Source organism: Elephas maximus, chromosome 22 (assembly GCF_024166365.1).
Source record: "Elephas maximus indicus isolate mEleMax1 chromosome 22, mEleMax1 primary haplotype, whole genome shotgun sequence".
Classification (NCBI taxonomy): Eukaryota; Metazoa; Chordata; class Mammalia; order Proboscidea; family Elephantidae; genus Elephas; species Elephas maximus.
The window spans coordinates 62,922,634-62,946,774 of NC_064840.1; the positions used below are offsets into that span (position 1 = coordinate 62,922,634).

At 44.0% G+C, this 24,141-nt stretch overlaps 1 protein-coding gene and 1 long non-coding RNA gene across 10 annotated transcripts in view; one reads left to right on the plus strand and one right to left on the minus strand.

Annotated features, from left to right (window-relative positions):
- Positions 1-54: 54 nt before the first annotated feature.
- Positions 55-17,692, minus strand: ERLIN2 (ER lipid raft associated 2). 3 transcript variants are annotated; one of them, XM_049865148.1, is made up of 12 exons: positions 17,589-17,692; positions 16,215-16,336; positions 14,817-14,898; positions 13,015-13,061; positions 11,570-11,631; positions 11,271-11,396; positions 8,509-8,582; positions 8,293-8,351; positions 7,644-7,735; positions 6,439-6,528; positions 4,213-4,292; positions 55-3,759 (listed from the first exon to the last, which is right to left on the minus strand). In XM_049865148.1, exons 2-12 carry the CDS (start codon positions 16,319-16,321, stop codon positions 3,559-3,561), a joined length of 1,020 nt encoding a protein of 339 aa, XP_049721105.1. In that variant the 5' UTR covers positions 16,322-16,336; positions 17,589-17,692; the 3' UTR covers positions 55-3,558. The 3 variants fall into 3 exon arrangements, with proteins under 3 accessions (XP_049721105.1, XP_049721104.1, XP_049721106.1); XM_049865147.1 differs by lacking the exon at positions 17,589-17,692 and adding an exon at positions 17,241-17,579; XM_049865149.1 differs by lacking the exon at positions 17,589-17,692 and having other exon boundaries at positions 16,215-16,352.
- Positions 16,564-24,141, plus strand: part of LOC126065328 (uncharacterized) — a 303,221-nt gene continuing 295,643 nt past the window's right edge. For all 7 annotated transcript variants that reach the window (XR_007514833.1, XR_007514827.1, XR_007514825.1 and 4 more), the window contains exon 1: positions 16,564-16,852. This is a non-coding gene — a long non-coding RNA (uncharacterized LOC126065328). The remainder of the gene's footprint in view (positions 16,853-24,141) is intronic.

Sequence of the window (24,141 nt, forward strand, 5' to 3'; positions counted from 1 at the left end):
AGGAAAGGACTTTTTTTCTTTAAATGTCACCTAGCTTAATGTTGCTATAGCTATATTTCACTTTAGTAAAACAGTAAATACAAAGACTCATTTTATTTAGCAAGACTGGAAATAAAACTAAGACATAAATTCACACAAGACCTTTAGTGTTGTCCAGAACAATTCCTCCAGCTATCAACTCAAGGCAATTACTCCAGCAGTGTCATTTACAGAATGATTAGTGTAACAATAATTTCCCAGTTACGAGGGGGGGTCATTAAGCCCTCAGGGCTCTTTGAAAGTAGTATCAGGCTGACTATTCAATCACCAGCCTACACAAAAGCCGAAATAAAAGGGAATGGCAATACAAACACGAAATGATTGGCTACTACCTCTTTATATAAGAAAACAATAGAAACAGTGCCTAGACCTCTATCGGCTAGAACTAAGGAAGCAGTGGTTAAGTTTACAGACACAGAACAGCCACTAGCCAAGGTACAGTTTATCCTAAGTAAAGCTTACATGCCTAAGTCAAGGGGGTAAATACCATCACCATACTTTCGCTATTTCCTCCCTATAAATGATAAAAGTTATCAGGGTCGAAAGATACATAGATTCACAGGAATTACTACAAATCATTTCTAAAACATGTTTTTTTGATGAATACAATGCTAAGATTCTTTCAGTGATTCCCCCCCCAACTTACTATGATCATAAGATTCCTCTAAATCTATTTTACTTTTGTCATATAAAAATTAATAACAAACTTTGGCTTCCTTGCAGACATTCTGTCCTCATATTAAAAAAGTGATTAAAAACAGCAATGACTATGAATTGTTTCTGCAAAGTTTAATGAGTGAGAAACATTCAACCAAGGTGACTTTTCCTTGGAAAATCCTACAAAAACTGAATTTTTTGAAGTTATTTACTTTGATTGGAACAAGAGTTCCACTTATAAATAGCAGCCAAGACTCTACTGCCTACAAAATCGCAGGCTGTCACAGTTTGTGTGTTTAGAATTCAGACTTTTAAGATCAGATTTTCTAGTAAGTGTTGGGGAAAAAAAAAAAAACCACAACAGACAGATGGGTTACTTGCCCTATGCTAAGGAAAGTTAAATTCCGTGATTGTACTTTTCAGGCAGGTACAGACAACCACTGGGTTTAAGACAGTGGGTACAACATTCATATTTTTCGTCTGAGGAAGTGACAGTAACACAGAGGGGGTAGGGCAGTTGCAGCAGGAGTTTACTTTTGATGCTCTTTTGTGGTCAAAGTGTATCTAGTGCAATGGACAAACTATCACCAGGTGTTAGTACTGGAGAGACTTTCAAGTTAGGAACCTGAGCAAAACGTGCTGCTGAGAGAGCTTCAGGTATGCCTGCTCCTGATTCTACTGCAGTGAAGCAGTGTCTTCTGAGGCCCGTACCATGCAGCGAGAGATCAGAGGGGAGAAGCAGGCAAATACGTACATCAGGGATACCGGACCTGCCACACTGCTCTTACCAAGTGACCAATGGCATTGAAATGGGAGCAAACGAGTGCATCTTAGGGACACCCTATACTGGTCTTGGGAGACTGACCACCTGCTGCAAGAACTCTTGAGCATGTTGACATTTGTCACTCCCCAGGAACCTTCTGATGCCTGCGCAAAGTGTGACCAGGACGACTGGCTTGAGAATTCTGAGTCCCAGGAATTAGAACAGAGAAGAGCAATATTTGAAGTAAGGGGAGTTAATGGTCTGTGCCTTCCTATGTAGGACGGATCCTCCTCAAACTCCTGACAAGCCTGGTACTGCTTAGGAGCAAGCTTGCCTGAGTTCCAGCTTGAGAAAAGGCCATTCCATAAGCCAGAAATGTGCAAATGGGGCCAAATATGAGGTGGGGATCTGTTGCCAGAAAACAGCATTCATATTGTTCACCTCGGGAGGAGGGGTATGGCGGGAGTCTCAGAGGACAGCCAATAAGGCGAAATCCTAAGCCAGAGTTGCTCATAGATACCCAACCCATTCCGACTCAGCAACCCTACAGGACAGAGTAGAACTGCCCTATAGGGTTTCCAAGGAGCGGCTGGTGGATTCAAACTGCTGACCTTTTGGTTGGCAGCTGAGCTCTTAACCACTGTGCCACCAGAGCTCGTGGTCATGGACAATACCTTGCAAATTAACTCCATATAACTGTCCTCCACTTAATACTGCTATACACAGCTCAAGAGCTAGAATGGCCTCCTCCCCCAGCACTCATTTCTGGATATAAGAAGGTTTCTTTCATCTTTGCGCTCCCCCACCCTGGATCTCCCAGTATGGCTGAAATTTTCCCAAGCAGTAAGGAAAAATAAACATTTTAAACTGATCTTGATGCAGCCATTCCAACCCAGGGGCTTGGGCATGGCATGAACTTGGCCTTGCACTCACAGCTGTCTCTAGAGATTTGACATTCAGTCTGACCCGATTAGAGCCCTGAGTTGAAAAACACACACCACTTAGGGAAAGGGCTCCCTTTTTATCACCGTATGGGACAAGTCTCACTCCCAGCACAAGCCATAGGCAGTAAGACTATGAAATCTCTTGGATGACCTTTCTTCCTCTTCTGTATGCGGTACCAGAACTCTTCAGTGTAGAATCTCCACAACGATAGAGACACTTGGTCTCAAGGTACATACATAATCTGCCAGGCAGATATGGCTAACAGATGTAACGACTCCCCTTCAGCAACTGTGAAGACACCTGAGTTTTTGTACCTGTCTTCTTGATGCTGACTGGAACCAGCAAACAGATTGAGAGGGAGTAAAACCAATCTCTGAATAGGTGAAAAGTTCCAAAAAGAACTGTGTGGTGGTGCCAAGCACTGACCCTGGCAATGTAGTCAGAAAGCACCATACTCTTTAAACTCTTGGGCAAGAAGGGGAGCGTACAGAAAACCTTGCAAAACCTAGCACCAGTTCTTCCTTATGAGGGCTCGAGACAGCACGCCCTGAAAATAACTCACACGTGTACAGACAAAGATGCCAGGCAAGTCAAACATTCTCTGCAGCTGTTTCTCCACAGCTCTACTGGCCAACTTACAAGCACGTATTCGCTCAGTTGCTGAGCCTCACCCACAGACACCTCCCACCCACAGACACCTCCCACCCACAGACACCTCCCATCCACTCACACCTCCCATCCACTCACACCTCCCACCTTGGAGTCAGGGGTGAGAAAATTGGACCACGTTTTTCCAAATAAGGGAAATCAAGTCACCTGGAGGCCACATCCTACATTTTCCCTATGCCTTAATGACAGCATCCCTAAGTAAGCCAGCTTTAAAGGGTCAAAATTAGTGCCTGGAGATCCAAGGTGAAATGGCGTACAAATCTTATCAGAAGTTAAATTACCCACCCACCTGAATAAACTCTCCTATCATCAATTCCCACCCCCCTTACCAGGAAGGGGAGTAGATTTAAGTTCATTTCTTCTTTTTCACCACAGTACCTCGAAGCGAGTCAAAGAAGGTAGTACGGGAAGGAGGGGACAATTGGGTTCATCATTAAAAAATAAAGATTTCTTCAAGTGTCATCTGAGGTTGTATAAAAACATTTTCAGTTCCCCTCTGTGGCTGCCTCTGAGGGCTCCTCTTCTAAGCCAAAACTCAGCTTGTCAGCCAGCTTCTCAAACTGCTTGCCCAGGCTGCCTGCAGAGTCTACAAACATGTTAGGGATGTCTTTGCCAAAGTAAATCTTGCTATTGGAAGCGATTGCCTTGTACTTCATCAGCTGCAGGTATTCAGGGGTCAGCTTCAGCTGTAGGAGAAAAGAAGGAAAAAAAAAGTAAGGATAGCTTTGGTGGAGTCAGATTCCGGCAAACTCTGGGTGGCACCCCTTTGATTTTCACAGGGAGAGGGTCTCTGTCAAGGTAATACTCCCCTCTCGAGCTTTGCTGGGCTCAGCGTCACATTAGTAACGGAGCAACTGCTTCTCTAAGAATGCAACTGCGGATCTGAAACCGGGTTATTCTTACCTCGCACCTCTTGCCTGGGCTGCAAGAAGTTTCCATGTTTAACACAAAAATTAAACCTCTATCAAAGCACCATTAAGGCAAAGGGAAGTGCCTGCCCACACGACACAGCAGTCATCAGTGCTGGCCACGAGCAGCTCTGGGTGGTGGTGGTCACCGAACCCTGGTGACTCTTCAGCGATGCGAACCTAAACCCATATCCACCATCTTCTCTTCAACAGGCTGGACTGGGCCTTTACCTTGTTGGCTTCGGCTATTTTCACAGCGGTATAGCACTCAGCATCGGCCTTTGCCTTCTCCCGGGCCAGAAACGCGGCATCTGAGGGGGAAAGAACACAAGGGACTGGATGAAGTACAACAGACTGGCGTGCAGGGTGCGGGGGCTATCAGACAACCTGAGGTCCCTGTAAATTTCCTCCTGATTGCCTTTGTGACCTCGAGGAGGCTGCCTCCATCCCCGTCCCCCACCCAGTGCTTGTGTTTCCTCATCGATGGAACTGGGAAAAAAACATTTTTTCCTATTCCACAAATTGTTGTAAGGATCACCAAGATGAAAAAGTGCTTTGAAAGCATCTTCCCATGATGGGGACTAATTACGAGCATGTCTGTTGCTGAACCCCAAAACATACTTTGCCAGCTTTATTGGGGGGGGGAAGCACTACTATCCTATTTCCACATGACTACTTCCTTTAGAATAGCTTTGGGAAGCAAACAGGTAGATTCAACCTCCAGTTCCACAGCTTACCACCTCTCATCTCTCTCATGTTATACAGCAAAAGCAAGAGGCTCAAAGAGGGTTCCAAATACAGCCAGGCCAGATCTACCCGAAAATGGAACACCAGGGGCCTCAAGTAAAATACGCCCTCCTCACTAACTGACGGAGTTAGGTTCCAAAGACCAGGTGGTTACATGAAAATTGGTATTATTGGAAAATAGAAGATGACCATATCAGATCACAAAATGGAGGATGACTACACTATTACATAACTGGCAAATCACATCATTACATGACTGCCAAACCAGTGAGAATCATGGCCCAGCCAACGTGACACATAACCTTAACTATCGGAGCCGGTATTACCGTTGCCTTGCACCTCAACATCTCTTACTGCCAGGCGTACATCGTTAATGCACAAGATAGTCAGATAACAGACGTCTTACTATCGTTGTAAACGCAAAATGTCAGATAATGAGATAGTCGCTAAGTGAGCAGTGGGTGGAAACATAAATAGGTCCGTCTCTCTCCAAGTGTTCCTCTTTTATTTCCATTAATCATTTCAAAAAAGTTCCTAATTAACACTGGTTAAGCTGGTATAACTCTGATACAGAATCACATGCCATGAGCTAGACCAACACCTGCCTGGGTTAAAATCTATCTAAACGTCCACTGTGCAAGCAATATACTTCCCCAGTCTGCTCTGAAACAAGCTTTCTGTCAAGTAGAGACACAATGTTCTTGACATTTTCTTCCTTGTCTTGGGAATGTGGCCAGCCTCATATGAGTAATGTTTGTAGCAAAAAGCCTGGGAAGAAAGATCAGTCTGTGGGTGGGTTCTCACTGCATGCCCTCGGCATGACCCTGGCATGGAAGGAGACCAAGTGTGAGGAGCCCGTAGTCTGGCTGAGGTTTGGGCTGTCATGCAGCTGACTCAACTGGTGACATGTATTTATGAGAAATGAAAACGTGTTGTTCAGCTGAGAGCTCCCTAACGAGAAGCCAATGATTTGTGAAATTCTAATTGGCTCTTCAACAGGCCCCTGCAAAGCCTGACAGGCCCCATAATGAGTATAATGGAACACGGCACTTTGTAGTTGGAAGCTGGGCCCTGTGGTTCCATTTCTGCCCTGGAATTTACTTGACATAGGCACCGCATGAAGTGAAAGGTGAGTGGTGGGAATGAGTGAGGGCTTAGGGGCGGGGTGCTGAAGGAGAATGGTATTCAGAAAAGCCAGCAAGGAAAATGCTCCTTTCCAGCTCAAGTGCTGTTGGTGTTGAAAATCTGTCTTTTTCAAACCAGGATGACATCTACACAGATCTTGAGAAAAGGCCGAAGTCGAAAATACAGTGTCTGGGGAGGAGGGTATAAGGCATGAGAGCTGCTGTTTTGGCCCAGCTCCTCAGTTTACTTCGAACGCACTGGGTCCTCTGCTAGACTGTGGACACCAAGGCAACAGGGACCATCTGATTTTCCTTTTCTTATGTCTGACAAAATGCCTTGCACGTAACGGCACTCAACTAGCATATGTTGGATGAGTGAACACTCTCTGAAGCGGAAAACTGATGCCAGCCTGGCCAAAATTTCCTCAGAACTCAAGTCTATGCAGAGAGAATAGGTGATGTTCCCCCCAAAATCGTAACATTCCAGAACAGAGATTAAAGAACAACGAAATGACTCTCCCACCCACATGCCACAAAGTGGGGTCTGAGGAAAGAAAACTCAGGCATTAACTTCACTTCTGCTCACCTTCAATTTCTGAAATCTTCTTCTCAGTCTCCTTCTCCATTACCTTCTGCCCATAGGTGATTTCTGCGACTTGAGCTACTTTTTCTGCCTCTGTATTAATGAGATTGAGAAAGGCCTTAGAGCCCTGATAGTTTAAAGGTTTGACTCAATTTCACCTTTCACCTGATCTGACTACCCTGATACAAGAGATAGCGGGTAAACTCAGATGGAGAGCCACTGTCCCCAGAGGGCAGCCGTGACAGCACACGTGGAAAGAAACGTATGTACCATGAGCACAGAACCACACCATCAGTACAAGATAGTTGCTGAGGAGACCTGGGCCCAAGGCATGAGAGTCATTCAGCCTTTGAAGAAGGAATGGGATGAGCCCTAACCTCTCTGCTAAGCCATGAGTCAGAGTATTTCCCTCAAAATAATATTTTAAGGAATAAAGTATTCTCTAATAAGTTTCCGGGACTCACGTGCAATGCTGGGGGGAACGCTGGGTGGTACAAATGGTTTTCTCTTGACTACTAATGTAAAAGTTGATGGTTCGAACCCACCCAGCAGTGCTGAGGAAGAAAAGCCTGGGCATCTACTTCCATAAAGATTACAGCTAAGAAAACCCTATGGTGCAGCTCTACTCTGTAACACATGGGGTGGCCGTGGCTTGGAATCAACTTGACAGCAATGGGTTTGGTTTTTAATAAGTTTCTACCTGCCACTTCATTTTAGGAAGTAGTCAGGCTTCTTGTTGAAGGATAGTATTAAGAACATAGGTTCTCTTACCAGATTTTCTGGATTTGAACCCCTTTTACCATTTACTTGCCATATGATCTCTGGCAAGTTACCTCTCTGTGCTCCAGTTCTCTATGTAAAATGTAAAATGAGGTTAACAATATACCTACCATGCACGGTGGTTGTGAACACAGTTAATTCACATACTATGTGCTTAGAAAAGTACAAGGCTCATGGTAAGTGCTCGAAAGCGTTAGCCATTGTTATACACTGAGAAGCAACAGAAAGATTCCTTTCATTTAAGACGTATGTGGAAACTCAAAAGTCTAGCTCTAGCTATGATCTGACAATTTCAACTTTGCCTCTTGGAGTATGTTGTGCTGTGGAAAAAAGTTTTGGGGTCTAATCATGCCTGAGACTTCCTTATATCTTCCCACCATCCCCAGCCCTCCTGCCCTGAGGGAGGGATCAGAGAACCACATTCAGACCAATGAGGGCCTTCTTCCGCTCTGTCTCGGCTTCCTTCTCCACCACCTTCTGTTTCTGGGCTGCAATGAGCAGCTTTGTCTTTTCGCTTTCCCTGAAGGGAAAAAAGTGTGCAGCGGTGAGACCACCATGTAAAAGCTTCAAAGGAACCTCACCGTTCCCTGGAGAAATCAACCCCATCTGCTGAAGAGAGGCAAACTACAATTTCTTACTCTCTTCTGGAAGGCTGCTCAATGTCCCAGGTAAAAGCTGATCTGCTGGAGACATTAATATGGCTTTTCTTCTCCCCCAAATAACTCATTTGTGGGAAATAAAACATAATTTACTTTAGCAAAATACACCTGCCTGTCCACTTAATCCTCTTTTGAGCCTATCTCCTCCTTTGGCATGAGCCATTAAACACAAACAAGGCCCCCTGGCCCTTTTTAAAGTATCACTGCTCTAAAGGGCTTCTCCTGTGGTTCTCTATCACAGTTAAGGAACCCTGGAGATTGGCCCGACATGCCTGCTCCATTTTACAGTGCAACAGGCTGTAACAAATACTCAAGAAACGGCATAAAAGGCTGGCACAGCTTCAATGAACTCTGGGATGGGATGATGTGGGAGACCTGGGAGAGTGGTAGTGACAGCTTAAGCAGAGGGTCTACTCACATCAGCTCGTAGTTTCTGCGGATTGCCTCAGGTATATTGGGCTTCGTCACCCGCACGGCCTGGAGAAGGATAAAAACAACAACTGCTGGGATGGTGAGGGTGGCGAGGGACATAAAGCGGCTCCCGCTGGTCTGTGATCTTCCTGTGCAAAAAGACACTGCCTGCAAGAAGGGATGCAACCTCATCAGGGGACCCTCCCATGGTGGCCATGCTTACTTGGATGACAAGCCCAGGAGCCATGGAGGTTAGGTCCTGTTGCAAAGCCAGTTTGAGGTTTTCATCAATCTGATCTGCAATCAAGGACACAGAAATATGAGTTGTTACACTTTCTAGACACCGCAGAGGAAAGTATGGGGACGGAGTACAAGCTAAAACACAGCTCAAGAATATACCTACAGGCAAAAGGTCTTCCCAAGCTAGTGTGCTTACCAAAGTCCAGAAAGCCATGACCCTGAAAGACTTCTGGAGGGGAATGCTTAAGCAGTTCCTCCATATAAGCTAGGCATCCTGTGGCCTCAAGATAAAATCACCCTTGTTGTTGAAAATAGGTTATAGTATCAGCCTTGCCCTACAGGAGACCTGAGCTTAAAGAACAAACACTTCCAGCACATCTCCAGAGTCAGGCAGCAGCCCTTTACCAGATGACAGCAGCCAAAGAGAAGGAAAGCTGACTGTTTTCATGGAAGATGGAAGAGCTGTGTTAGGTTTTTTGAAAAGAGCTGAGAACATTAAATCTAGTAATTTTAGAAGCTTCTACAAGAACACCAGACTCTGACATCCAGAGCCCCAAGGGAGATTGTTTCCATTAGGAAGTCTGTCAAACAACATAAGGAGAAAATTAAAATTTACAGCTCTGGAAGCCAGCCCAACTCTTTTGATGTGCTATTTGCTTTGGTCCTCAGTCCTTTGTCTGGAATTCACATGTGACTTGCTTCAGAGACAAGTAGGAAGAGCTTAGTTGGTTCCCCTTTCTGAGCTATGATCCTGCAACATAGCACCAAAGCTGCCTTCTCTGGCCTGGTCCTTCTCAGGGTTTTCTAGCCCTCATCTCTGTCCCCTGCCCACAAGATCTCAGTCACATCCTAGAAGGGTGCTAAGAAAAAGGCTCAGTGCAACCATGCTGGGACGTCGAAACTGAATCATCTCCCTTACTGTCAGCTGCCATCAACTTTAAGTGGCCATTCTTGGTCACCTATGCCCAAACAGAGCCTCTCGAGCACCTGCAAGTCTAATGCCTTCCTTTAATAGATGCCAAAGCTGAGGCCCACAGAGGCTGAGTGATGTGCTCAGGTCCACAGCTAAATAATGAACTTATTTAATTACTATGCTTTGATTGTTAGGATTTTAAAACAGTACTTTCTTCAACTGTCGTATCAGTAAGCAAGGGCTTTTAATGTTTCTACAGATTAAACTGTTGGATTCTGGTAATTCCCCAAATCTTGAACACCGTGTAAAAGGCTGCTTATTTAACTAAGATCACTGGTAATGTCAATGAGTCCTCCTTTTATTTAACTACAAAAAATGCTCCTGCTTGGGCCCTTTTTATGAGGATTCCTGGGAAAGACCATTGTTCAGTCTTAGTATCAAGAACAGCTGTAATCTGGAGGGTGCCTATCTACCATCTTATACTAAGGTTCTGTAGAAGAATCCTGATCAAAAGGGGCAAAATGAAGAACAGAATTTCAAATTCTCATGGAATTCCGTCTTTCTCGGAGCCATGGAGCAGATGAACCCCTAAACTACTGCCCTAAGATAATCTTTAAACCTTAAACCAAAAATGTCCCCTGAAGTCTTCTTAAAACCAAACAATATTTTAGCTGACCTAGTAAGGAGTGTCTGCCTTGAATATTATGCTCTCTTAAGACCTGTCTATATGGGATTAAACTGACAACAGCAACTCAGAAGATTAAGCAGGAAACTTAGGGGGCAGTGAGTTTATGTTCACGGGAGAGGAACAACTCGGAAAAGGAAGGTGAGAATGGCGTCATAGCTCGAAGGACGTAATCAGCATCACTGAATTGTACATGTAGAAACTTGAATTGGTGTATGTTTTTGCTGTGCATATTCTCAACGACAAAAATAAATTACATATCGTTATACATATACATACATATATGCACACATATATAAAAAGAACCGTTGTAATACAGGTTGAAAAAACCTTTTACTTTTAGCACTGACTACTATAAAACTCCTAGCAGCACACTGAAACACAACGATTTACCACAAATGATCTGTGACAGTTACTGAATGTTCCCTTCCAGCGCTCCTGAAGTCTGCCTGTGTTTACTTTGACAAACTGTCTCTATTTAAGCATGTGGATCCTTTTAAAGTGTTTTCCTACTCATCTTCACAACAGGTACAAAGTTAAAAAAGACAATCACAAAGGTTCTATGAGCTGTAAGTAGCTATGGTCCTCGTCCTAGCTCTAGCATTAAATGTGAACCTTACCATTCTCCTCACCCATCCCTGGGTGCCCTTCATTCAGCATGGTGTGGTGAAAGACTACTGAAGTGAGAGCCAGGAGAGGGAGGAGGGTCTAGTTTTAGCTCTGCTACCAACCAGCTTTGTGGCTCAGGAAAACCACTTTCTCTTGCAGGGCTTTAGTACCCCATCTTAAGGTGACGATGCTGGGCTGGATAATCTCTAAGGTTCTTCTAGAACTAATTTTAATTATAGAATGATATTTTACGAAGAGACAGTGGGAACACATTTCTACTCCAGTCCTCTGATTCGGACCAGAAGCGAGTACTCTATGCTGCTACTATTCCTGTGCCCAAAGCTCAACCACTCTAAAGTATCATCTTCCATTATCATTAACACTTTCTAGGCATCTCCCTAGTGAGCAATGCCCGAGCACTGGATTCCTGTTCACAAGTAACCAGCCTGCAATATTCTTCCTAGCCCACAGTGCAGAAGCGGGCAGTCAGGAGAAGTAGGGCTACAAAGCATGGCAAGGTCAGAAAAGACTTTCTTACCAAACAGCTCAATGTAGACCTCCTGAAGTGTATGTACACTGCAGAACTGGTTCAGTTCGTGGTGGATCTTATTGAAGATGAGGGCCTTGTCATAGTCGGCCGTGTAGTTCTTCACTATATCATACACTGGTATGTATGCAGAGAGACAGAGAAGTTTCAGAATAAGAAAAGGCAAGACTCAAAACTTTCTCAGACAGATGTTCTCCCTTCCCAGGTGCTTCGACAGAGAAAATGGTGGCAGGCTGGGGAAAGTAAGCTGGGATGGGGGTGATGGAGGAGGGTAAACCGGAAAACTTTACCTGCATTTGGGACTAGGAAGTTTACCACCTCAATTCTATCAAAGTAGATCATCACACCACCACTATTGGAGAGAGAATGGACAAAAGGGTCAGTAACAGGCTCTGGAATACAGTGCAGTCTCCGAAGATAATGGCATCAGATGTGTGACTTGGCAGAAAAGCAGCAGAGTTCACAGGAGGTTAGAAAACAACTCCAGTTTCCAAGTAGGAGACCTTCAGAACTCATATGAAGAACACAACCGCCCGAGAAATCACACTTCCTGAAACTATCTCCACAAAGAAAAAAGTGAGACTTCTGGAGTGCCAGTTAAGAAAAAAGTTCATATTTTTTTTGAATAAACAATGGCCTTTGATTAAAGCAATCAATTGCAGGGGAATAAACTGTAGCGCTTAAGAGGTCACTGTGGAATTTCATGACCAATGTTTCTCACTTTGTTTTCAACATTATCCACCAACCCAAATCTTCATATTAAAAAAAATTCAAATATACATAAAAGCTGAAAAAAGAGTAAAGCGCCTATACATGGACAACTAAATTTAACAACTGTTAACGTTTGATCTACCTTTTTTTTTTTTGGCTGAACATTTCAAAATTAAGTTGCAGTTCTGAAGCTATATACCTTGATACTCTGGCAAGCATCGTTTAAGAACAATGGCGTTCTCCTACGTAACCACAATACCATTCTCAAACCTAAGGAAATTCGTAATTCATGAATATCATCTAATACCCAGTTCTTACTGAAATTTCCCCAATTTTTCCCATAATGGCTTTTATGGCTGTTATTTTTCAACCAGGCTCTAATCAAGGTTCATCACTGCATTTGTTTAGGCCTTATAAGTCTCTTTTTATCCACAGGATTCTTTCTAATGCAAATCTTACGTATTAAATCTATTAATTTTAGATGTTTCTACAAGAAAAACAGGCTCTGATGTACAATAAAATGTCTGTGTGAAGAGATCAGGCTAGGTATCTTGTGGGATGTCCCAGTTCTGGATTTGTCTGAGTGTTTCCTTATGGTGGCGTTTACCTTGTTACTCTATCCCAGTTCAGACTCTTTACTTCTCAGCTGGACCACAACAACAGTGTGCTCTTTCAGTTTCCTGCCCTTAACGTCTCCTCCTACCTTTAAGACATCCTTTGTAGTTAGTTATTCTAAAGTTACCTTCCTAAAGCACTGCTCTATCATGTCATTTATCTGCTTAAAACCTTTAATGGATCCTCACTCCTCACACAGTGGTTAAGTCCAAACTTCTTGTCATGGCATTCAAGGCCCTCCTACTATTTTTTCTACTGCACTCCACCACTTAGTCAAATCAGAGTAAAGGGAGCTGGGGGACAGGAAAATTGATTCAACCCCCAGGTTAAATCACTGTCTCTTACTGCAGCCAGCCAAATACTCCTTCTTACTTATTCAAACTTAACAGCTTTATTCTTGGTAGCTTACCTAGTCCCACAGGGTACATTCTTCACCTCATCTGTCTGGAGTGTGGTCTGGAAACAGAGGAGACATAAAATGCTGTTAAGACGGACAGTGAGAACAATATCCATTTTTTGGAATTCCCAAATGGCTTTGTCCTTGAACACCAGTTTGGGTTGGGCTTTACCTGTGTTAACATGAACACTCCATCTGACCCTCCTTACTTACCAGGTGTGAGACTAAACCGAGTGAAGGTAACCAAACTTCAGTGTAAGTGAACCACTATGCAAACGAGCTGAGTTATAATGGTTTAGTGAAAAAGACCTGGTCCTAGGACTCCCAAGACCTGGGTTTACCTCTCCCACTTACTAGTCTTGAAACAGTGGATCCCCTTATTCAGCCTGTCTCGGCCTGGAGTACCTGCTAGCCCATTCTCAGGACTGTTTGTGGGGCTCAAATGAGATAATGTACATGATAGCACTTTGAAAACTGTTGGTGTTGTTGGGTGCCATTGAGTCGATTCCAACCCATAGTGACCCTATGTGACAGAGTAGAACTGCTCCACAGGGTTTTCTTGCCTTTAATCTTTACAGAAGCAGATTGCCAGGTCTTTCTCCCACAGACCACTGGGTGGGTTTGAACTGCCAGCTTTTCGGTTAGCAGCTGAGCTCTTAACCTTTGTGCCACCAGGGCTCCTGTTTCAAAACTGCAAAGCACAGTAAATGGCAGAAGAAACGTACAGAGCAAACACTGATGCGGTATTCCAGGATTATTTTCCAGGGTCAGTTTAAAAGCAATTCTCTCAATCTTATTCCTCTTGGCTGAACACACTCAGGAATCATTTCAAAGATGACTAGTCTAACTTAGCCAGGCTTCAGATCTGTCATAACTAACTCTACTCCTATTTCAGACATCATTTTCCGTCACCAAGTTCAACTTTCTGCCTCCCACCAAAAATCATGTTCACAGTTCCAAAGTTCAAATAAAACCCAGCAAAACTACCAATGTTACATTTCCATTTATCGTGGCAGTGTGGGATTTAAAACACCCCTCCCCCCTAACTGGTCCTTCTACACATTCCAAACTGATTCTTCTCTGGCTTTGTTTTTTTTTTGGAAACCCAAATCATTTTATTTCCCATTTTTACTTTGTATAACAAGATATAATAATAGCATATAGTTAACATTATTAAGTCGTAATAGTAACTAGGCATTGGGTTTTAATAATAACTAGATTCTCAGCCTGTAAAACTTTAGTTTTCTGTCAGGAGAAAAGTAATTCTATTTATATATATAACGACTCATATTAACATAGCTTGTTAACAGTATTTAAAAAGATAATTAGAAAGAAAATTCTTCTTTTAAGCTAATGATAAACTAGTAAGAATAATAGTTTAATTCTGCTATGTTCGCAATTATGTATCAGAGCATGTGGGACAGAGGTCTTAATCCCGTGAGGTGTTTGGTTTTATCTAGTAAGTATCCATAACTGTGCCCCCTATGTGCTTTCTCTTGTATTTGAAACTATATGTAGCACACATGAACATATATATACATATGACTGGCTTTGTCATGAAACAAATAATTCCCAGCTAGGGGTGACAGGCCAGGGGTACAGCCCCATTCATCTATTTCAGCAATCAAGTAAAGCTCCAAAGTAAATGGGGCCTCATTCTTTATAAAAATAAATGAATTAAAAAAAAAATCAATCTTTAAATCATTCCCCGAAAAGGCATTGTACTCATTCAGTGGCTAAATAATTCCAAATCATGTAGTAGTTACCACCCTGAATCTGCAGTCATCCAGCCACACCACACAAGCCAAGTGTACCTGCACAGACTTATATGATGTGATGAAAGGGAGCATGAGATGGAAACCAGGGCCACTGGTGGAAGTCAGCAGGGCACCGCCTCTGCAGAGGAGGAAGAGAGAGGCAGGCTCCGTTAGCAAGAAGGCTCTCTTAGATACTTAAGGAATCAATACCACTTGAGCCAACTATCTCTTCCACCCCATAAACATTTAATCTAAAGTGGCACATGCCAGAGCCATATGCACAGATCCCTGTCTTTCGCTCAGCTCTACCCTCATATTCTAGGAAGCCTGATGGTAAAACGGAAAATCATTATTCATTTTGCAAGGAGAAAAATAGGCACACAGGCTACGTGGGATAAAGACGGAAGAATCTCTGGCTATACTTAGGCTGAGAGAGGAAGTCTGGTTTACTCTGTCATACCCACTGAGCTTTTGGCAATTTGTTAGGGCAGTTAAATTCAGTCATGTAATTATCAATTAACTGCACTAACGTTAGAGTCCAGTGGCATGAGAAAGCACAGAATAATTTTAACTACCCTTTAAAATCAATTAAAAAAATTTTTTTGGGCGGTGGGCAGCAGAGCTACTTTTCTAATCAAGTTGTATGTAAATGATTAACAAAATTAAAAGCTTTTTTTTTTTTGGTACATGTGTAAGCAGATGGAGGGGGGAAACCAATCAGTTTTGGAACTTGCTATTGGCAATCCAGAAATAAGCATCACAGGGCACACGGAAGAGGTTCATAAAAACTTAAAAGCAAAAAACTTGGTTATAAAGATTACTAAGAGGAAGGCAATCCATGATTTATGACTGTTTCTTTGGTTTTACATTGTGAAGTCAAAGACACTTTTTTTTTTTTTAAGAGCAATAAAACACACTGTGAAATGTTTACTGTAAGACCTTCCACCCTGGGACTTGCCTTGATTGGTATTAATCAACCTGCAGGTCCTTTCATTTTTCCAGAAATGTTAATTTTAAAGAGTAGTCCCCAAGTACCCATTCTTTAAATTAGCAGAGTAGGCTATCTTCTCAGTTTGCCATCAAGAACTGGGACTCAGCTGGCCTTGGTGGAAGTGACCTAGTAGCGTGAAGCCAAGAATCCCAGAGGGATATAGGAGAAACAATATTTCAGGGATGGTCTGCAAGGAGCACTGGTCTCCTTTAGGTTTTTTCTTTAAATCCATATATGCATATATCAATCACCATTCTGTGGTGTCATCTTAGAATGTTAAGCAAAGTTTTACATTTACACACATATATATTTCCCCATCTCATCACTGACACAAAAGTTCAATTCAAAAGACTCCCTTCTTCAACAAAATATAAACACAAATATTCAGCAAAGTCTGCCAGATGGTGACTAGGAAAGGGAGCCATTTATCAGGAAGTGGAAGCTTCTACCTGCCTCTGCCTTACCTGTAATATACCCCAATATGCCCCTCTTCTATCTTGTGCACAGCCGAGAAGAGAGATGCACAAAAGAAACTGGCAGTCACCGCCACAACTGCTCCCAGTTGAGCCATCAGTGAACCTTTATCCTAGGGAAAAGACAGGAAAACGTGTGTGGTCTGGTATGCAGGAGGAAAGCTGACAGCAAGAGTACCTCACAGAGTACCGTGACAGTGGCTCACACCCAGCCTGGCGCAGTATGAGCACGTGGCTAGATCTACAACTCTCTTCATCCTTGTTCTCAGTCAACATTCACATTCCTTAACCATAGGATTATACTCCACATCTCTTTGAAGAGGCAGTGGCTCCAGACGCTGCCCTGCAAGGGAAAACCAGTGCCAGTTGGGAAGTGTTCAGAACACAGCCTTCTCTTCCTGTGAACACCAACGTGCTGTCAATGGAGCCACCCATGCTAAAAAAGAGGAAGAGAGGCAGCTGCAGTACGTTGGACGAAATTACAGAGGATGTCAAATGACAGGCAGTTGTGGCCATGTAATTCTGGTCAGAGCCTCCCAACCCTAATTGCCTGCCATTTCAGAGACAACCATTATTTACTCCTTTCAGATGCTGGAGTGGCAGAGACAGCACGCGAGCAGAGTTCCAAGGTAGGATTCTCCGGCCTTTCGTTCACTTTCCCAGTCATTCTTTTGGCCTTACATGGGACAGGACTGCGAACAAGACAGCGGCCACACTCCCTTCCATATATACTTGACTGGCACTTTGCACCTGATAGGTCCCCAAACTCTTGGTTACATAAGAAAGGGGAGTTCCCGAGTCCAAGAGACTCTGGGGTCCTGGGTTCAACTGGTCAGGCGCCAGGAAGTGAAAGAGTTGGCCTCTAGAAGCTCGCCCCTGAACACTGATCTGAAAAATCTATGGTGACCGACAGCAAAGTTCACATTCTTGCATGTTTGGGCCTACTCGCGCAGGACGTGGATTCTGCCTTTGGGGTCTAACATAATTCGGGCGCAGTCTGCGAGGCGTTTATTTTACCGTGGTGGTCCCAGCTGCAGATTCGCAGCTGCGTCCTTTCTGCAAATGCTTTCCCTCCCCGAGGTCTCTCCAAGGCCACCCGCCCCACCTCGCGCCCCTTTCCGCGCTCCTCCCAGAGAGGCCCTGGCACCCTGGGTCGGGCCGGGGCGCCAAGTGCCTCCGCTTAGCCCCGCCTGGGGGCTAGCGGGGAGGGGACGGCGGGGAAAGGGTCTCTTTCGAGCTCCAGTAGTGGGCTGGCTGAACGAGAGAGTGTGCTGGGGCGGAGGCCGGGAAGATCGCAGATCAGCTCGAGCCAGGAGAGGTAACGAGGCCCAGAGCGCGCACTGAGACGGGGCGGGGGCGGCGTACCCGGATGTCCCTCCAGGCGCTCCGTACTCGTCCGAACCCCCGTGCAACCGCAGAAAACCGCCACACCCCTCAGCTCACTACTTCCTTCCGGGCCCGTCGCTCCGATGACGCCATCAGCTCACGCGTAAGACCACGCCCCCTTCCCCTCGCTCCCTAGTTCGTCCTCCCCGCCCCGCCCCTCGGGCTCTTGGTGGTCAGTGTCCGCCTATGGCCACCAGGGAGCGCCCGCGACTCGGCCCGGGCCGTCCCAGGGCTCCGTCAGGCCTTTGGTGGTGGGGCGGGGTTGAGGAGCGCCTGGAGGGTGAGCCTGAAGGAGGACGCGTGGGGCTGTGGGTGCGTAGGCTTGAGATCAAGGGTGTCACTTCCTGAGGTTTTGACTTTGGCGAATTCTCCAGGTTCCCCTCCATATTAGGACAAGCCACTTTGGGGGGGCACCTGTTTGTTTTTTTCGGAGCCATTAATAGAGAGTTGCAACCGCTCTAGCCTTTTGCTTGGTCCCCCTCCCATTGCCCAGCTGGAAGAAACAGTTTTTTAAGTATGCAGATTAGCACCATTATGTCGCCAATCAACAATTTCTACTTTGAATTGCTCTTTATGCTTTTCTGGGAGCTTTGGCCTTTTGAGGTCTTTTTGAGCTTCCAGAGTTGGGATAGTACCATAAAGTAGATTAAGCAGGAATTATCCCCGTTTTAATCAAGGGAATATAACAAGTTCAGTGACGTGCGGAGGTGGGAGGGTGGAGGTGTGACAGTCCATGAAAGCCTCCATTGCTCTACCTTGACATCTCGAGCCTAACTCCCAACGGTGTAGGGCGCCTTGTGCACTTGGTCTTCTCCCTGGATAGACTGTAAACTCCCTGAGAGCAGGAACTGTTCTCCTCAGCATCCCTGTGCTTAGGTGCTGAATAAATACGGGGTGAAGACAAAATGGAAGAGGACCAGAACCTAGACTTTGTGTCTCCTAGTCTAAGGGCCATGACGTCATCCTCATCCTTCTCTGCTCGGTAGCACCAAATGGAAGCATTTCTCATTCAACTACTAAAGTTATTTTGGCTGCAGAAGAAAAGGTTAACTCCCCATAATTACAGCCTCAGTAAATAAAAAGTTTTTTCAGGGAGGATAGCAAGCTGGTGTTGTTGGGCAGATTTAAAAAGCAATTGTTATTTAGTCAGTTCTGTCTCACGGTATGTCAGAGTGAAACTATGCTCCACATGGCTTTATTTTTTCCCCCATAGGGTTTTCAATGACTGATTTTTGGAAGTAGATCACCAGGCTTTTCTTCCAAGGTATCTCTGAATGGATTTGAACCTCCAGCCTTTTGGTTAGCAGCCAAGTGCGTTAACCGTTTACATCACCCAGGAACTTCTAGATAGATTTAGGGTTCAGAAAAAGGAACGTTAGGTTTTCCGGGCATCATGGCTCTTGGAATTGACCCATTCTCTCCCTCTGGGTTAGCTTTAGGTGAGCTTGTGTTGGGATGTTTAAGCATTATATGGTTAAGCCCACAAGTAGACTGGATGGTGCTGTCTGCGAACCCTGTACCCACCTCCTTTTCTGGAAGGCCGCCTTTTCTACTCTCACCTTTCTGAACCCTATCCGTCCCTGGCAAACACAGCCTATAAGCTGACCGACCCTATCAAAACCTGAGAGCTTTTTCTCTCAAGGTTCAGTGATTTAGCTTAGCTGAGTGTGCTTAATACATGTTTATTTAATAGCTGAGTGAATGAGTTAGAGAAATGGTTACACTGGGATCTATCAATCCAAGGAATGGTGCTTAGCCTGAGGCATAAAGGATTTCAAGTAGATTTAATTTAAGAATTTCTGACTGTTAAGCTTTGGAATGAACTTGAGAGGAAGTTGTGGGACTTTGTTCTCAAGAAGCTTGTCCTACGCCTGAGTGTTTCATTGTGGCTTTGCCTAAAGGCAGGGCGTGTACTTCACTAGATGATGATCTAACACTTCTGAAAGTCCCTTCCTTAAGAGACCTGTGATCGTTATGACTCAGTATCCAAAGTCACCAAGCAGAGAAGTCTGTGGTGATTAGTTTAACAGAAACCAAGAACCAAAAACCAAACCCAGTGCTGTTGAGTGGATTCCGACTCATAGCGACCCTATAGGACAGAGTAGAACTGCCCCATAGAGTTTCCAAGGAGCGCCTGGTGGATTTGAACTGCTGACCCTTTGGTTCGCAGCCGTAGCACTTAACTACTACGCCACCAGGGTTTCCAGTTTAACAGAAAAAGTATTTAAAAATTCATCTTCTAGCAACTTGCAGTATAGACTAGTGGTTAAGTACAGGGCTTCCAAAGCCAGACTGCCTGGGCTTGAATCCTGGATTCCACCTCTTCTTAGCTGTGTGACCTTGAAAGTAACCTATCTCTCCCTCAGTTTCTTGATCTGTAAAAGGGATTGCCCAAGATGACAAAGCTGGTCGATAGCAAAGGTGAAATTCAAATGATCCCAAATCTATTTCTTTTCCACAGTAAGTCAATTGAGAAATGAGTCAACTTAAAACACACACATGTGCCATATTCATTTCAGATGTAACCCTTCAGGAATGTATACCAGTGGTCAGAAATTGCAAAACTTCAAATTGAGCCAGTTTATTTTGTAGTGGTAGTTTGAAGCTAGGTTAAAAAAGCTTCTACCCTAGTAATGTACTACTTATAGAGTAGACGGTCAGCAAAACAGAGGAAGACCCTTAACCAGATGGATTGACACAGTGGCTGCAATCATGGGCTCAAACATAACAACCATTGTGGGGATGGTGCAGGACTGGGCAGTGTTTCATTCTGTTGTACATAGGGTCGCTATGAGTCGGAATTGTCTCAACGGTACCTAACAACAATAAGTAATCCACCTCTCTCTGTCTCTGGATTGCTTTTGTTTTAGTTTTCTTATTAAACTAATTGTTGAAGTGCTGCTGCTCCAAAGAGGGAAGAGACCCCCTTCTTACACAGTTACACCTAGTTACAGTCCTTTTTTGTTAACACCAAAGTTAACCCCAAAGGAACCAGATAAAGTATTTGGCTTCAGTTCTTTGTATTACAAGGCTGGAAGTTGCTGAAAAAAAGTTTTTGTTTGATTTTGATTTTTCCTTTTTCTCTATTTTGGGCCTAAAGTGAAGAATAGAGGTCATCCTTCAGGGCATTTGATCCCAGAAAGATTTTGGTGAGCTTGGGAAAGAGGACTGAAGGGTTATATCCTTAATTATTAGGAGGATTACATAGAACCTTCCCCTCTTGCTTTCAGTTGGTAAAACCAGGATTGCTGCCTTCTTGGAGTGAATGATATTTCTTTAAGGAGCCCTGGTGGTGCAGTGGCTAAGCACTCAGCTGCTAACCAGAAGGTCTGTGGTTCGAACCCAGCAACTCTGTGGGAGAAAAGACTGGCGATCTGCTCCCGTAAAGATTAAAAAAATCTCCCATAAAGATTGCAGCCTTGAAAATGCTATGGGGAAGTTCTACTCTGTCCTATGGGATCACCATGAGTTGAAATAGACTGGATGGCACACAACAACAATAACAACAATGATGTTCCTTCAGGGAAGTTGGGTGAAGGGATCAGAGAGGAATAATGATGAAAAAAAAAAAAGAGAGTTGGAAGTCAGTTGTAAGCCACCTAAAGATCATTTTGTGATTAGATTTTTGTTACAGCTTTGTCGAGGTATAATTGCCATACAATAAACTGCACAAAGTATACAATTAAGTTTTGACATATGTGTATACCTGTGAGACCATCACCACAACCAAGTTAATGAGCAAATCCATCATGCCCCCAAACATTCTCATGCCTCTTTGTAATCGCTCCCTCACGCCCCTCTCTTTGACCCCCTCCCCCATTCCCAAGCAACCACTGATCTGCTTGCTCTCACTACAGAAAACTTGGCATTTTATAGACTTTTATATAAATGGAATTAAACAGCATGTACTTGTTTTTTTGGTTTGGCCCTTTTCCTGCCAGAATAATGATTTTGAGATTCATCCATGGTGTTGAGTGTATCAGTAGTTCATTCCTTTTTATTGCTGAGTGTAATGTTCTGCTGTATGTATATGTAATTTGTTTATCCATTCACCTGTAGATGGATGTTTAGGTTGTTCCTTGTGATTTTAATCCAACCCATTTATTTTACTCATGTAGAAACAGCGGGCTAAGGGGAGGAAGTCTCAGAGAGGGGAATGGCCACGGTCCAAAGTGTGCTTGAGGGATGATGAGAAAGAGTACCTCTTTACCCTGGGAAACTTACCAACAGTCCTGTTAGTCTGAACTTTGACTTGCTCTATTTTGCGTGGCGTGACCTGTCCCTTGACAATCCCATCTCCAACGTTCCAACCTTAAATCGCTAACAACAGTAGGAATTTTTAATAAGAGTTTATGGAACTTCATGTGCATACATTTATCTGTACATCTCTCTATATCATTGATACATGACTTTTTGCCATAGACAAAGAGATACCTTAGCACTTGATATGTAAATCTCGGTGGATAAGGCAATGCACGTTGCCTTTTTCCACCTGGATTCTTAATCTTGCTCCTGCTGGATCCTCTTTCCTCAGGGACCCAGAGCCTTCAATTATCTTCTCTATCTTTACCTTGTTCTTTTCTACCACTTCTTTAGCCTCAGCCTACAATCTTATGCAAGTCTCTCTTTCTTTCTCCCCCCCCCCTTAAGGTCTCTCTGTTGACTCGTGTAAGGCTCTAGTTCTCCCCTGATCTGTCTCCTTCCTTTTGAAGAAAGTTGAAAAAGAAAAGAAAAAAAAAAAAGACAGCCTAGGGTTGCTGTCTTTCTTCATTTTCCATTCCCTTATTTTTAGCCCTTATCTTCAGTGCCTTTCTTTATGCTCATGGTAATGCTGACCCCTTAATGTTTAAGACTCTCTGTGGCCTCCACAAATGTCTCTATCCCTCCTGGTTTTCCTCCCACTTGTCTCAATGTTTCTTCTTAGTCTCCACCATGAGGTCCTCCTCAAATATTCCTCAGAGCTCTGTCCTGGACTCACAGCTCTTCTTTCTCTACCCTCTCTTTCTACAAAGTCTCTTGTGTTCTTTGAATTATAACTACGTGGTTGCTGATGACGCTCCCAAATCCAAACCTATAGCCGTGAGCTACAGACTAAAACAGTCTTAGTTATCTAGTGCTGCCGTAATAGAAATACCACAAGTGGGTGGCTTTAAAAAACAGAAATGAATTTTCTCACAGTCCCATAGGCTAAAAGTCCAAATCAAGGTCTTGGATGTGTCAATTCCTTCCTTGTAGGTAGTCGCGGGTGTTCCTTTGGTTATAGGTGATCCTCACATGGTGTCTGTCTGCTCCTTTTATAACTCAGAAGTGATTAGATTTAGAACCCACCTTATTTGGGTATGATCTAATTAACATAGCAAAGAAAACCCTGTTTCCAAACAGGATTGCATTCATAGGTATAGGAGTTAGAATTCCAACCATACTTTGGGGGTGGGGAGACAATTTAATCTATAATAAATACCATCTTTTTGGATGTCAAATGGGGCCAAACCAACCATGTCTAAAACTGAACTGGTAATTCCCCTCAAAGCCACTCTTCCCATTAAAGGCATCATCATTCACTCAATCATCCAAGCCAGGAACTCGCCCTCTATCTTAATCTGCTGCATCTGTTTAATCATGAACTTGTCGTTATTCCTTGACTCTGTGGCCTTCTCTCTGTAGGTTCTCCTAGCCCAGGGCTTTATTACTTCTCACTTGGATTACTGCAGCAATCTAATGTTAGTGATCTGCTTGCCTCCATCTTGTCCCTTTATCCTTAACCCACCATCCACACTGTAATCCATGTGGTCTTTGTGTACTTTTTCTGCTTAAAAACCCAAATAATAGGTTCCCTAGAAAAAAAAAGTCCCAATCTCTTTGCTAGTCAGATATGATCTTTAATGAAGCAATCCCCTACCTACACCTCCAGATTTTATACTGTTGTTATTTTTGTGTTTGCTAGACTCTTACTCATCCTTCTAAATGCTCGCTCTCAGTGTTTCCACCACATCTTGAGTATTTTTCTTAGGTAGTACCCAGAGACTCCTAATAACAAGACAGAAAAAAAGCGGGGGGTGGGGGGGGTGGGGAGGAAGGAAGGGTTGTTTACAAGGGGACAAACTTTTCCATGTTTCCCAAAGTGTGACAGATGTATTGTTGCAGTTATGTATGAGCTAAGAGAGTCACGGAGTGAAGAATGGAAAGAGAGCCTAGGAAGGTAGAGGCATGGACGCAGAGCCCAAGAGGAGTTCTGGAACAAGATGGAAGATGGTGGCTGGGGTGTTGCTGAGTGGAGAAGAAGGAAACTACTGGGGTCCTGGAGAACCTGTGAGGATAGAAACCATTGGCTGTGGGGTGGGAAGGAGTGGAAATGTCAGTGTCCATACTTGAAATGTAGATCTCAGCTCTTCTTCCCGGACTGAATTCCAAAGAGGGGAATCGCTTATTCTTCTGAAGACCTGGGGAGAAGTCAGGCTGTAAATCTTAGCAGGGAGGACTTTAAATGCCACTTAGAAATCAGGCCTGAAACACCATAATGTTTGTCAGTCCA

Excerpts from the sequence above, each read along its gene's own strand:
- ERLIN2 (XM_049865148.1), bottom strand. The coding sequence starts at position 16,321 with ATGGCTCAACTGGGAGCAGTTGTGGCGGTGACTGCCAGTTTCTTTTGT. Across the intron at positions 14,899-16,214 it reads CATATTGGGGTATATTACAG|AGGCGGTGCCCTGCTGACTT; the intron begins GTAAGGCAGAGG and ends CCTCCTCTGCAG. Across the intron at positions 11,397-11,569 it reads CTTCCTAGTCCCAAATGCAG|TGTATGATATAGTGAAGAAC; the intron begins GTAAAGTTTTCC and ends CATACATACCAG.